Genomic DNA, 15,892 nt, shown 5'->3' with positions numbered 1-15,892 from the left:
TATGTGTAAGCGTACTTGGCAGTAGAGCTGATTCTGAATACCATGTTGTTTTCGACTCGAAAGAATGTTTTTGCACATGTACTATGGTAATACTGTGTTTTTTTTTTTTTTTTTGGGGGGGATATGTACCATAATACCATGCTTTTTGAACATGTATCATGGTAATACCATGTTTTGTTTTTTCGACTCTTACTATGTTTTTTGCACATGTACTATGGTAATACCATGTTTTTTGGACATGTACCATGTTTTTTGCACATGTACTATGGTAATACCATGTTTTTTTGCACATGTACTATGGTAATGCCATGTTAACGTTTGAAAATACTCTAATAGTAATACCGTTTTTTTTTTTTTAAATTAATTTATTTATTTTTTTACATGTACTATGATATACCATGGCATTCTTTGAAATACCATGTAAATACCATGTACAGTATATTAATATTGTAATCATTCAGTACTATGGTATATTTCAAAATACTATGGAATTACCATTTAAAATCAATGTACCATGGTATCACCACAATAAGACAAGCAGCAAAGTTAGTCTTGTCTATATTGCTCTTAAGATGTCTTTACCATATATATATATATATATATATATAACGACTCCAAACCTCAAACACCTTGCCATGTCTTTTTCTTCTTTATGGTAATAATATTGAAAATAATCAGTCCAGCACATTTGTCTGTTTTAAAACCTCCAACCTCACTGCAGTTATATAAACAATTTGAGACAACATATAAGAGATAACTTATCTGAAAGCTCATCTCTCAATAGAGCACTGCCCTGCCATGCTACAGCTTAAATCATTTTATTTTGTGTAGAAAAGATTGAAAAACGTTCTTATATCACACAGATTGAACGGACCCAAACTCTATTGGCATCTGATGTTTGGTTAACTTCACAACTGAAGGTTAGATTGTTGCAGCCCCCATACGCCACTTAAATTGAAAATGAAAGAAGGATTTCATTTCATATTTTCATACGTTAACCTTCAGTGTAAATTGTGAGATATGGATTTAGGCCTGTTCTTAACCCGTGATGCATGAAATGCATTTCTGAAACAGGTTCCACTGACTGTGTCTGCTACGCCACAGTGGGCTCCAATGACCCTGTGACCTCTGCACTGCACATAGTTGTGGGTAAGTGGTCATCTCAAAATCTGCAGTATAATACACATAGCAATGTGCGTGTGTCAGTTTCATGAGAAACTGGTGTATATCAGATCTAAACATGTGAATCTAAAAAAATATTTCCATATTTCACCATTTTAGGACCAACAAGGTTTTGTTTTGTTTTCTTCATTGTGACATTATTTTCTTGACAGCAGAGCGTATTTTTCTCCAAAACTTTGAGTTTTTGTGTAATTCTCCTTATTCTCAATAGCAATTCTCACTAGATTTCCATTACTGTAATTAATAGTTTTTTAATCAGCATAAATAAAACAGAGTGCAGCAAATACTACAATGATATATACATACTTCACAATTTAAATGATAAATTTTTATTACTTATTACGGTAATGAAAATAAAGTGGGATGTGTGTTTCATTGTCATGAATGTCACAATGCAAAAAAAAATCTTGATTTTGCGGTGAAATGTGATCCGGGCATGTTCTTGACAGTTTAGACAACATGGAAAATCACAGTAACTCAGCCTCGGGTGACTTAATGCTTACTGTAAGCATTACACCAGGAAGGGAAAAATATTGTAGAGAAGGATGTCCTCAGATGTGCCGTCACTGTTTCTCCTAAAATCCATCCTGTCATTTTCTGCAGGTGATTCTCAGCCGATGGATGTTTGCTCAGTGCACAGTGACGACAACTTCCTGCGTTACTCCGTGTCTCTGCTAGGTTACGGCTTCTACGGAGACATGCTGACAGACAGCGAGAGGAAGCGCTGGATGGGCCCAGCCCGCTACGATATCTCAGGTATGCAGGAACATATCTCAGGTGATCCATTTACTTAAACGGACAATTGTTTTTATCTGTCAGCTGTTTTAATGGAAATGACTTTGTTGCAGGTGTTAAAACATTTCTGTCACATCGCTACTATGAGGGAACCGTGTCTTTCTTACTTGCTGAAGAGAACTTGGGAACTCCTCGAGACAAAATCCAATGCCGATCTGGGTAAGTTTGGTGCTTTTTTATTAAAGGGATAGTTCATCCAAAAATGAAAATTTTCTCATTATTTACTCACCCTCATGCAACCCCAGATGTGCATGACTTTCTTCTGCGAAACTAAAACATTTTAAGAAGAACATCTCAAGTGAATGGTGAGCAGAAATCTGAAGTTCCAAAAAGTGGATAAAACTAGCAAAAAAGTAATCCATAAGACTCCAGTGGTTAAATCAATAACTTCAAAAGTGACATGATAAGTGTGGATGAGAAATATAAATCTCCACTTTCAGATGTATTCTGAAGCGATCCAGTTGGTTTTGAGTGAGAACAGACCAAAATGTAACTCCTTTTTCACTGTTCATCTTGACAACAGTCTCCTTGGTGATCATGATTTCAAGCTCGATTACACTACCTACAGCGCCATCAAGCGCTCTACGCTTGCGTCAAGCAATAGGAAGTGTAATTGAGCTTGAAAGCATGATTTTTCCTAGTGACTGCAATGACAAGATGTACATTTTGGTCTGTTCTCACCCAAAACCAACTGGATCGCTTCAGAAGACATTGATTAAACCACTGGTGTCGTATAGATTATTTTTATTCTGACTTGATCTCTTTTAAGGAGCTTCAAAGGCCTAATCACCATTCACTTGTATTGCGTGGACCTACAGAGCGGAGATATTCTCCTAAAAATCTTTGTTTGTGTTCTGCAGAACAAAGAAAGGCATTCACATCTGGTATGGCATGAGAGTGAATAAATGGGTGAACTATCCCTTTAAGTAAAAAAACAGTGCAGAAAACATGTCATAATTATTTTAAATAGAGTTTAACTCTATTATAATCATTTCAGATGTTTTTATTTATTTATTTATTTGTCTACTTGGATACAATGGCATTTTGTTCTCCCTTTTAAGCCATTTTAGAAGCAAGTACATAGATGTCAAGCAATATATCAAATGGCTAATCGAGATATAAAAAATATAGAGAAAATATCAAGATTTAATTTCTTCAACCAGCTCTGATGTTAACATGTTTCCTCTCGGTTTGCAGGTGTACTATCTGTCAACAGTCTTCGTCTGATAAGCTGGTCAGCAAAGATGAAGACAGTGTTTCTGATGCTGGTGAGGACACATTTAGGAATATTGTGTTTGCCAGTGTTTAACCGACTTTGACAGCAAGCCTCATATCTGCTCAGTTGTAAATGTGCCCACCCACAGTACAGGTCAACAAAGTGCATTTCCTGCCATGATTTGTAATGCCCCCATCTGTCGGCTCGACTGGCACACTGTTTGTGAACATTAGGCCAAATGGTTCAAGCTGCCGCTCGGCTGATCATTTAAACACCAGCATATTATACTGACACTCAGCAGCCTCCAAACAACTGGCACCTCCGTTACCCGGCATTCTGTGTGTTTACTGTGCGCACTGATAAGTGCTGTTTACAGAGACATACTCTCTGCCCTTACAGTCCCAAATTGGCATTTGTGCATGATGATTTGTCTTGTGGGAAGAATATAGAGAAAGAATAATGTGAATAGGAAAAGAGAGTTAAGGGCTCTTTATCAGTGAAAGAGTGTTGCAGCTAGAATATGCAAAGGAAGTTACAATGAACTGAGCTTTTTGGACTTTTTCTCTTCATTTTGGAGGGAGATCAATTTATTAAATGAAAATATAGGACATCTGATTATGATGGTTACCATAGTCATGGAAAACCTGGAAAAAAAGTAATGGAAATGTATAAAACCTAGTAATGTAAAGTAACGTAAATGTAATTATTGAATATAAATTTTTCTAGTTATGCTCTGCTCTAATCTAATTCTTTGGCTAGAAATTGCTCTTATGTAAAGTAAAACTTGCTTGCAAGCCATAGTGATGCTCAATTTGTGAGCTAATGTTTTTTTTTTCTTTTTGTTTTCTGTAAATTACCTGTAACAATTCACAAATTAATGTACATTTTTATTATTTAAAAAAATTATTATCCAGTAATTACAAACAACTGGAAAAGTCATGGACATTCATTGGTCAAAAAACATGTGGGGACCCTGGATTATGCACAATAAAAACATTTATATGCAAAAAGCCTGCATTTTATTGTTGTAAAAAAGGGACATACACTATGCAAGGCTTTTTGTATACACTTTTTCTATTTGGATTTTTGTGGCATATGCACATACAGTATGAACTGTTTTTTGAACCTCTTAAAAGGTGCTGTGAGTTCCTTAACGCTTTTCATAGAACAAAAACATTTCCATAGCAAATATAATTTTTACATTCTCATTTGCCCCACTATTACATTTCCAGAACCTTCCAAAAGAGGAGAGAATAGAAAGAGATGAATTAGTACCCTAGCAGCTGTATTTGAAACCCCATCACAGCAGTTTTGACTTTTTTTTTTTTTTTATTAATGCTAGGATATGATAACACGAGTAACTTACACTAAATAATTTTTATTGAATTACACTACTAAATAAGGCAACAATCTGTAAAAAGAGTCCATTCTGGTATGGAACACACACTTTTCACCATCCAATAAATTCCTGATGGACTAAATCAAGTCCCGTCCTACATTGTTTTCTTTAAATATTCTGTTTCCCTCTGAACTGTACGACATTACGAAAGTGAAATGGATTGCGAATGTCATTTTATGTTGACTTCAATAAATTCTCAAGGTTGCTAACACTGACACTGCAGATTGATTAAATTAATGAGTAAACTTGTATTTCAGAACGTCAGGACGTGTTGACAGTTATCAGGAGAAAGTTCTTGGCTATTAACGCTGCCACCATGAGTTGTGCGTGTCCTCGCAGTCCTAAAGGCCTGTCGCCATCAGCGCACCTAGCAGATGGAACCACTGACCTCATCCTCGTCAGGAAGTGCTCTCGCCTCGACTTCCTGCATCACCTGCTGTGCCACACCAATAAAAATGATCAGGTTCCTGACTTATCTGTGCAGAAATCACATGTATTATGATGAATCTTTTATTTATTTATTTTTTTTTTTGGTTAAAGTTTGTTCAATGTTCAAATACTTTTTCCCATCCCAGTTTAATATGCAGAGACAGCTAAAACTTACTGTAGGTCATTTTCCCCAAGAAATTGAAGTAGTGTTGCAACATCTTAACCAGCCCAACAAAGCAACATTAGCTCAACTAATAACAAGATTTGGGGACAGGGCTTACTGTTTGGCAGACTTGGGGAGTGTTCAGGATACATGGGGTGTAACAATGCATTGACAGTGCTTCTGACAATGAAAGTACTTGGTGTTCAGAACACAATTCTTGACCTATTTTCAGTAGTAAAAATTTACTAAATCCAGATCCCCAAAATTATGATTTGGACAAAAAAAAAAAAAATCACAAAAAAAAATCAAATCAAACCAAAACATGGTGCATCTTATGATGCATCACATTATTATTATTATTATTATTATTATTTTATTTTAAATTTTTTTGGATTTTCTCCCCTTTTCTTCCCAATTTGGAATGCCCAATTCCCAATGTGCTCTAAGTCCTCGTAGTGACTCGCCTCAATCTGGGTGGCGGATGATGAATCTCAGCATGCCCTGGATTCGAACTTGCTACTCCAGGTGTGGTAGTCAGCGCCTTTACTTGCTGAGCTACCCAGGCCCCCGCATCACATTATTTAATAAGAATCATTTTGGGGGCCTGGGTAGCTCAGCAAGTAAAGATGCTGACTACCACACCTGGAGTGGCAAATTCGAATCTAGGGCATGCTGTGATTCATCCTCCGCAACCCGGATTGAGGGTGTGCTGAGTGACTCCAGCCAGGCTTCCTAATCAACCAATTGCCCCGGTTGCTAGGGTGGGTAGAGTCAAGCTGGGCACGTGGTGAGTTGTGCATGAATGCCGCGGAGAATAGCATGAGCCTCCACACGCACTAGGTCTCCGTGGTAACGCGTTCAACAAGCCACGTGCTAAAATGCGCAGATTGACTGTCTCAGAAGCGGAGGCAATTGAGATTTGTCCTCCGCCACCCAGATTGAGGCGAGTCATTATGCCACCACGAGGACCTAGAGCGCATTGGGAATTGGTCATGCCAAATTGGGGGGAAAAGCGGAGAAAATCACCCCCCGCCCCCCCCCCAAAAAAGAATCATTTAGTTTAAAAAACTAAATTTAAGTTGTCGTCGTTGCATTCATTGAATCATTGTCAGAGATTGGAGATTTGAAATGGGATTGAATTAGCATAACTGTTGTTCTTTGCTGTCTCTTTATACAGTTTGATCACTCTTTTGTGGAGGTGTATCGGGACAGACAGTTCCGCTTCACACCCAGATATCAGGAGTGTGATTCAGAGGTGGACTTGAGAGAGAGCGGAGCGGGAGGCAAGCACTTCCTCAGTCAAATCTGCAGGGAACATAGAGCCTGCGGCTGCATGCCGGCCCAGAGCAACTGGAACTGTGATGGAGAGATCCTTCCACACACTGCTATTCAAGTCAGGTAGGACATAGCCCCTGGATCGGGACACAGCCACTGGGTCAAGACACACCCAGTAAACAAGGACACGCCTCTTGGGTCAGGATGTACCCAATAGACCAGGACACAGCCCCTGAGTCAAAACACACCCACTGGACAAGGACATGCCCCTTTGGGTCAGGACAGACCCAGCAGACCAGGACATGCCCCCTAGGTCAGGTCAGGACACTAAGCCAGGACACATCCCCTAGGTCAAGACACACCCAGCAGACCAGGGCATTAATCAGGACAGATGCCTCTGAGACCCTGTTTACACCTGGTATTAAGATGCGTTTCTGGTGATCTGATCACATGTGGTCAGCACTAAATACAGGTCTAAACAGGGTCTAAAACGTTTTGTGATCGGATCACAAAAACCACATACAAATGTGGTCAAAAACCATGTGACCACATTGCATTTGAGGTGTAAATGCTTATCTGTCCTGTAGGGCTTTACTGGTTGTTTAGATCAGTGTTACTATCAGAAATAATTGGTAATTATTTCTGTAGTTTTAATTAATCTGTAGTTGTATTAATCAATATTTAAATTAATTAATTGAATCTAACTCATTAAAACCTCATATGGGACTCCAGTAAATGTAGTGCGCTACGTTTAGGGGCAAGTTTGGTTATTAGCAATAATTAATAATTATCAAAGATAATTATTAATTATTAAAATCAATAGAACATTGATGAGAATCAATGTTAGCTTTTTTTAATCCTTTAAATCAACAGTTATCAAAGATAATCGTTAATTGTTAACGTCGATGAAACATTAATTAAAATTAACACTAGCTTATTGATCATTCAAATTCAATCAAAGATAATTATCAATTATCAAAAATCAATGGAATATTAATAAGGATTAACATTGACGGGGCACCACCCTGAAATCAGGGACTAATAACCGAATATTAAAACAGTCTCAATATTAGATTGTTTTCTTAGGAAAATCGACATCCGAAGAATATCGATTTTCGGGAAAAAAAACAATGAATGAAGGTTTGAATCCGAGCACTGACATCCCGTCAGCATGACACAGGTGTATGCAAAACAAACCAAAACACTTCTCTTTGTAATATAAACAAAGTTTATTTATGCAGTAATATCAATTAATAATTAATACAATGCAGTCAATAAACTTCCGACTTACAACTACAAACTAAACAGTGATATGATTAGATATGGAAATAAAAATAATCCTATAACACATTAGGTGTGTGTGTGTCAGTGTGGTTATTGAGAGAGAGAGAGAGAGAGAGAGAGAGAGATTATTAAGTGACAGCCCGAAAGCTGATTTCGCGATAGCTGGAGATAAAGCAGCCGTGTTCATCACTCAGAGACGCGGTTTTACGAACGGGGCTCGTAAAAGTCCCTTGTTATTTGACTCTTTAATGGATGAACTCAGTTGCTGTCTCACCCGCGATGGCGAAAATGCACAACAGTCCAATTTGGTTGGACCACAATACAGCAAAACAAATTTGTGATAATTAATACCCTGAGTATTAATAATGAGCGGACATGGCGGTCCGTAAACTATACAAGCAAAAACCTTGAAACACAAGAATAACACGCTATAATATTCTATCTCTGCCCAGACATAACCTCTTACTTGAATCGCATGAGGACACAGGTAGAATGTGTTTTCCTCCGTCCTTTAACTTTGACCCGGTTCCTTGAGGCTCGTGTGATGACGAGAGGTCGTTTCCTCGCGCTGTCGGCGGGCGGTACGGCTGTTGATTGTCGGCGGCCGGTACGGCTGTTGATTCTCAGAGGGCGGTACGGCTGTTGATTCTCGGCGGTCTGGCGGAGAACTCAGAAATGTCGACTTGATTGAAGATGGAAGAGAAATCTTTAATCTCTTCACTTCTGTAGGCCAACGGATGAAGATGCGAATTGCTCGGCGGTCTCCTTCGGATCCGTTAGAGTGTTTGGTTGAACACAGAGTAATCTCAACTCGTCCAGCGAGATGGAGATTGTATGGCTACAGTTTCAAGTCGGACATTACTTCCTTATGCCACGAGGCTGCACCGGAGAGCAGCAAAAAGCTACGTCCGTATTTGGTGAACTAAGTCGCTGGAAGCCACTTTGGAAGCATTTCAGAATTATTTGAAGTCCTGATGATGTCATGTTTGAGGGACGTTCTGTTGTGTGCCTCATCCAATAGGAGTTGAGAGCTCGATCCTTTAGAGGGCAAGGCTTCATGGATCTGTAGTCTGTTTTGGACTCCCTTTGTTTGATTTTGGCGCGATTTTTATCAGTAAGATTTACGACTTAGAAGGTGGGGGCTTAAGTTATGTTTTTACGACTGTGTTAGGCCTGCCTTTGTCTTCTATCTGAATACATGAGGCCCAACAGTCCCGTGTGCCCCAGAGACAGGACACACCCAGTAGCCCAGGACAAGTACCCTGGGTTAGGACACACCCGGTAGACCATGACACGCCCCCTAGGTCAAGACACATCTAGTACCCAAGGACACGTCCTCTGGGTTAGGACACACCTAGTAGACCAGGACACACCCTGTGATTCTGGACAGATGCCTCTAAGTCAGGACACACCCAGTAGCCCAGGACACCCCAAGTAGGCTAGGACATGCCACCTGGGCCAAGACAAATGCCCCTGAAGGCTCGGGTAAACTTAGTTTTTCCGCTTGCCTGATTGTCTTACACATGGTCAAGCGATCAGCTTTTTAAAGTATATTCTTTTGACTGTGAGCAAATACAAACACGTTTGAAGCATGTGCACTAAGACATGACCTAAGACTAAGAGTCAGGACATACAGCTCTGTGTATTAATGTGCACCAATTTAGTGTTGATATACTAATTACCTCAAACCTAATCCAAATGTTAATTGTCAGTAATTAAAACCTGTGGACATTATTTGTCACTCAAACTGAGACTTCCTCGTCTGTCTAAGAGACGTCAACACGTCATTTAGCTGTTTTGTGAATCGTTAGCAGCTCCTGTACATTTCAAACAGACTATTTTTCTATAACGCTAAAAGAACAAACTTTACTAATGTGATCGTCAGCGCTAGCTGTAGTTGATATGCTGAGGAATCTCTAGGACAAGCTTGTATAATCTATGCACTAGAATACTATAACATTAAATAAATGGACTGTTATCCATCTGAATAGATTCTATTAAAACTCCCTCATTGTGGATGTGGAGAAACGAGTTGTTCTTTTTCTTGATGCGGTGTGATGGCTCTTCTGAACGCATCATTTCCTTCATGCCCCATTGTTCTGTGTCAACAATGTGTAGCCATGAAATGCTCCTAATTTACTGGCCTTCTTGCTGGAAAAGGGGCACCTCCTTTAATTAAAATAGAAGTTCATTCATTTATTCCATTTTCAGCTCCAGTAATTGTTTCTCGAATGAGTAAGCAAATAGCCTGTTGAGATAATTGATGATGAGAACCCAGCTAAAAAAAAAAAAAGCCTTGCCTGAGTGCTGAACTCAGAGTATTGAGTGGAATTAGAGGAAACGGCCCCCAAACCTCCCAACAGGACATGGATTTTACTACAAAACTTTCTACTCAACACGACATGCCATTTATTGCTTACTAGAACTGGCTTGCACTTTTTTTGCCAGCACATAAACACATTAGTTTTGTTTGCTAAGTCAAGCATCACTAAAACTATTGCTCATTAGGGATTTAACAAACTTCAGCATGTGGGCCCAAAATATACGCTATACAAGTTGGTGAATGAGAAGCTTCTAGCTACACAAGCTCAATTTCAAATATCATTGTTTTTTTTAAATGTGACAAAGTGGATTTCATAACTCAACCATGCAAAACTTTCTGGTCAATCACTCTCAGAGCAACAGTTTGAAGAGAATCTTCCTGTGTTAGTTAAAGCTTGCTACATGGTTAACAACACGTCCAGTTTAATGGCACAGGCATTTAAAAGTGATTCTACTGCCCCCTTGAGGACTGAGGTTTGTTACCATCACAGTACCACAAGCATGCACAGTATTTACTGTGTACAGGCAATAGGCTGGCCAAGCATTTGTGTCTGCATACTTGAGTATGTTTTTGGCCTAACTTGTTACATACCATTTGTGCTACAGACATCAATGATACATCATAAATCATATGGCTTGTTGAGGAGAGGTTACTTTGTCATTACTTTTCTTAGAGATTAGATTTAAGATTTTCACCTGGCTAGTGAAGAAATTAGAGAACTTTTTTAAATAAATTTACATTGAAATGACGGACTACAATCTTATCTAGTGACCAGAATATCATAGAGAGTTTGGGTTTGCCTTTTTCACTTGGGCCAGAAAGCAACCACCTAGCAATAATCTGAAACACCGTAGCAACCACCCAGAACCACCCAGCTCTTGCAAGTTGCTATGCCCTAGCATCCCCAAGCAGTGCACTAACAACCACTCAGAACACCATAGAAACCACATAGCAATGACCTGGCAACCATCCAGAACACTCTTGCAAGTTGCAATGCCCTAGCAACCACCCAGAACACTCTTGCAAGTTGCAACACCCTATAGCAGTGTGCTAAAACCACTCTTAAACACCACAGAAACCACATAGCAATGCTCTGGCAACCAGCCTAGCATCACCCTAGCAACCACCCAAAACAGCCTTGCTAGTTGCAATGCCCTAACAACCACTCAGAACACTATTGAAGCCACATAGCTACACCCTGGCAACCATCATAGCATCACCCTAGCAGCATCTAAAACACTCTAGCAACCACCCAGAATGCCACTGCAAGTTGCAACGCCATTGCAACATATTGCAACCACATAGAAGTGTGCTAAAACCACTTAAAACACCATAGAAACCATATAATATGCTCAAGCAACCACCCAAAACACCCTTGCAAACTGCAACACCCTAGCAACTGCACAGCAGTGTGCCAACAACACTCATAACACTATAGAAACCACATAGCAACGCCCTGGCAACCATCCTAGCATTACCTAAGAAACCACACAGAACACCTTAGCAGCCAATCAGTACACCGTAGAAACCACATTGCAATGGTCTGGCAACCATCCTAGGATAACCCTAGCAACCACCCAGGGCTGCGTTTCCCAAAAGTATCGAAAACCTAAGTAGATAGTAGAAACCATTGGTGCCAGTGGTCTCTGCGATCAACTTAAGCTTGCGATGCTTTTGGGAAACGCAGCCCAGAACACCTTTGGTATCACTTAGAGCACCCATGCTTGCATGCTAAGAATGTCCTAGCAACTACACAGCAAAACCCTAACAACCACTCAGAGCATTCTAGAAACCACATAGCAACGCTCTAGAAACCACCCAAAACAGCCTAGCGATCACATAGCAATATGCTAACAACCCCTTTGAACACCTTACTGCATAGCAAAGCCCTGGCAACCACCCACAGCACCCTAGCATCATAGCATATGTTTTGCAAGGGCAAGCACCATTTTCTTCAGAAAATGTAAAAATCTGTTTTTTAACATTCTGTTTGTTCCAGTGAAGGGCTCACATTTTGTTTGACTGACGTCTCTTTTTCTTTCTCTTTTTTCTTTGGCTCTGTCTCTCTCTCAGGGTCCAATGCCAGTTGATCACACTGTTCGCGAGAGGAATCGAAGAGCAGTCGGTGTTTGAAGACCCGTACGTGCTCTGTGCAATATAGATCTTCATGAATTCACTCGAGAAACCTCCCGTTTGATCATGAAGGATTTACAATCTTTGAATGGAAGAGTTGCTTTTGGCTCAGCACAATGTCACTCTTATACCCAGATACTCCTCATGAAGACGTCTTTAGTTGAGGAAACGTGCAGAGCTGGAGGGATTTGCATCTTCATAGAATCTCCACACAGACTGAAAAACCATATTTGATCCAGATAAGATAGGGTTAGCTGTTCAGCTAGACGTAAGTGTTGCTATTTTTTGTCATTTCACCCCTCACAGTCCTCAACATTGCTGGTGAAATCTCTTGCTGTGTGTGGCAGTTTTTAGGCTTTGATTAGTCTGCATTTGTCTTCCACAGTCAAGCTGGTCTTGAGAGTAGCGTTATTTCAGTCCCAGAGTTTAAGCTCTGTAACCATGAAAACCGTTTTAGTTATAAAAACATTCCTCTAAGTAGCACCTTTGTTCTTTCAAGAATTGAAGCACTTGATAGGCGATAAACTTACCAGTATACCAAATACACTGTTTGTGTTTAACTTTTGTTGGTATTAAAGGGTTAGTTCACTCAAAAATATAATTTGGAAGAACATAAGGGTGAGCATTTTTTGGTTCCTTTAAAAGTTATCATGTGTAGCATTCCTCTGTAGCCTACATCAAATGAATTTTTCCCATGAATAGTAACAATCTGATCACTTTATGGACAACACTTATTCACTGTTACTGATATGGTGGGTGCGACCTTTTACTATGAATTTAGTTCCAAAAAAAGATGTTTGAGTAATCATAATATGTCTTTTACAGTCTTAACACGGTCACTTTTCATAACATTTCACACATCTGAATGTATCGTTAGTGAGCCAAACTACAAGCACTGAGAGCTTCACTATATCACTGCATGGACAGTGTGTCTTTATGGCTGTTTTCAGCATTCAGTCCAAATGTAAATGAAAATGCTGTAGCACTCTTGTCTATGCTGTCTTCCTGGGTCATGGCCCCCCAAGATTTCCCCAACTCTTTATAATGAATTTTGTATTTGTATTTGTTGCTCCTATGCTATTGTCTTATTTCTTCTTCAGTTTCATATTGTTCTTGCAGTATCAAAGGACAAATGAGTCTATGATAGACAGAGAAAGGCAAAGAGAAATTGCTTTTCAGTGGTGTGCATATCAGCTGCTTTAGTATGCATTTTTTAAAATGTTTCTCTGAGCTGTAGCAGTGATGCAACTGTGTAGGCGAACAACTATAGTCACTGTGCAAGCAAAATACTGTTCACATCCTTTATAGACTGGAAGAAAGGGTTATGTCACCATGCATGAATCTCATGAAGAAATGTCCGGGTCATCTTTCATTTAATGGATTAAGAGAAAGCAGGTTCACACCTAGGTTTCTCCTGGAAAAAGCTGCTTATGTGGCTATGAAACCAAATAAACAGCATTCTAACAGGTTGAAGAGTGTGCATGTGTGTGGAACAGACCATATAACAAACTGTCATGATCTTGCCATTTTGGTCTGGTTTTAATTTGTGATGTGGCAGGATTGTGACAGTTTCCTCCACCTCTCTCTCAGATTGTCCATGTTCTTTTGTTTTCCTCCTTCCCTCATGTTTCCCATGGGTGCTGCTCAGCAGCGCAATCAGCGTTGTCATGGCAGCACTAATATGCGCTGCTTGTGATTATTGGCAGCACTTGTGTTCAGTGTTCCCTTCCTCTTTATATTCTCTCCTTTGTTTTATCTTCCCTGTCAGATCTTTGTGTTACTGTATGTTCAGTCTCCAGTATCGGTCGTGTTGTTTGTATCATATTATCCAGTCGGTTCTGTAAGGCTGGCACCAGTATGTCTATACCCAAAAGGCTCTGTGAGAGCCAACATCATAAAACTCTCACACAAAAGAGCATCTCCACCTGAGACAACACACCCTACTGATTAAGGACCATAAAACGCAAATCTCACTCACATCTGTCCCCTCTCTCACCTCAGGTCACTTTAGGGTCACCAAAAACTAAGTTATGACTTATCCTGTTCTGTAATGTAAAAGGCTTTCTGATCATACATGTTTGGTATCATTCAAGAGGTCTCAGTGCAACTGGTAAAACGGTCTCATTCCCTTTCAGCAAAGTCAAATCACAAGTAAGATTTAAGAACTTAGTAAAATACTGTATTCTATCAGGAGCATGACCCTCCCAGGTCTCTCACAGGAACCACCAGATTAGGTGCATTCTTTGTAAACATCAAACGACCTACTCAATCACAAGTTTCAAAGGTCTACTTACAAACCCCTAAACTGTAAACCAAATTCTGAATAACATCAAACAAACATCTGAAATAACAATATAATCGTTTGGTATTTATGCGCTGAGTCACGCTGCTTGTGTTCAATTTTCCCTTCCTCTTTATATTCTCTCTTTTGTCTTGTCTTCCCCGTCAGATCGTTGTGTTATGTTCAGCCTCCAGTTCCGGTCATGTTGTTTGTATCCTGTCCTGTTATCCAGTCAGTTTGTTCTCAGTTCCTTTTGTCTTGTTGTTTGTTTTTTCTCCCTAGTGAGAGTTTTTGTTTCCAGTTTGGTTTAGTTTTCCTAGTCGGTTTGTTTTCAGTTCTATTTTTGTCTTATCTTTTATTTCTCCCTCATGAGAGATTTGTTTGTATTTTGTTGGCTTTTTGTTTCAATAAAAAACCTTTCATTTTCAAACTGCATCTTGGGTCCTTCTTCAAATATATCGTGAATGTCATAGGATGGAGCCCAACAACAAGTCAACAAAACATTTCTAGGAGTACAGTGGGAAAAGGACACAATAAACTATACCCATTTATAAACACCACTGTAAAATATCCACAGTCCCTCATGTTTGTGTACATATATGCTCTCGTACATTGAGGGAATCCCAGAGTTTTACATTAGAAGGAAACACCACTATTAAAGTGCAATTCCGCAATAGAGAATAAAATAGTGAAGTCTTCATCAGATACCATGTTTGTTATTTACACAAGTGTCATGGGGAAATTATGTTGCTGTGGAGAAAGCTGCTTACTGACCATGCAGCATGTATACGGGAGTAAAGAGTACGATGCTTATATAGTGCATGTAAACGGGAATGCTGCTTTCTCACAATATGCCACTTTCTCGCAATAAGCCGCTTTCTGGTGTCCATGTAAACGTAGTCAATGGCTCAACCAATGGTGTAAGTTTGGGTGGGAGTATCTGTTTGTTCGACCAATGGAAGACGGAGGGTGTATTTGGAAAACTGTTTGAAAACAATGCTTATTTGTGCAGTTCCTTTGAGTAATGCCTGTATCACAAAAATAACACACTTTTGCTTTAAGATAAGAAAGCTGTGAGTTAAAATTGTATGGGTATTATTGCTATATATCAGTGTGTTGACATATGTGTATAAATGCAGCTTTTGTGGTCTTCAAATGTAATTTTAGCACATACAATCACAAATCCAACTGAGACAAATGTCTTAAACGTTGCATTATGGGCAGGTTTGGGAGGGTTACTTTTTAAATGTATTGCACTACAGATTACAGAATACATGGTGTAATTTGTAACATTCTGTTAACCATAATGTAAATACTTTATAAATAAATGGCAAACAATTACTTCGATTAACAATTTTTATTGATTCACTCATAAGTCAAAACATATATACATAGAATCAAACCCAATCCCA

At 39.4% G+C, this 15,892-nt stretch overlaps 1 protein-coding gene across 1 annotated transcript in view; it reads left to right on the top strand.

The window, feature by feature from the left end:
• Window positions 1–14,868, top strand: part of LOC127435336 (ceramide kinase-like) — a 50,290-nt gene extending 35,422 nt beyond the window's left edge. Inside the window, exons 7-13 of the mRNA XM_051688752.1 lie at window positions 1,075–1,149; window positions 1,786–1,938; window positions 2,031–2,136; window positions 3,175–3,245; window positions 4,850–5,055; window positions 6,362–6,582; window positions 12,140–14,868. Of these exons, the coding sequence (XP_051544712.1) occupies window positions 1,075–1,149; window positions 1,786–1,938; window positions 2,031–2,136; window positions 3,175–3,245; window positions 4,850–5,055; window positions 6,362–6,582; window positions 12,140–12,227 (920 nt within the window). The 3' untranslated portion in view covers window positions 12,228–14,868. The remainder of the gene's footprint in view (window positions 1–1,074; window positions 1,150–1,785; window positions 1,939–2,030; window positions 2,137–3,174; window positions 3,246–4,849; window positions 5,056–6,361; window positions 6,583–12,139) is intronic.
• Window positions 14,869–15,892: the final 1,024 nt, after the last annotated feature.

Source organism: Myxocyprinus asiaticus, chromosome 45 (genome assembly GCF_019703515.2).
Source record: "Myxocyprinus asiaticus isolate MX2 ecotype Aquarium Trade chromosome 45, UBuf_Myxa_2, whole genome shotgun sequence".
NCBI classification, from domain to species: domain Eukaryota; kingdom Metazoa; phylum Chordata; class Actinopteri; order Cypriniformes; family Catostomidae; genus Myxocyprinus; species Myxocyprinus asiaticus.
The sequence above is the reverse complement of the archived record's forward strand: the minus strand, read 5'-3'. Positions and strand labels throughout refer to the sequence as shown.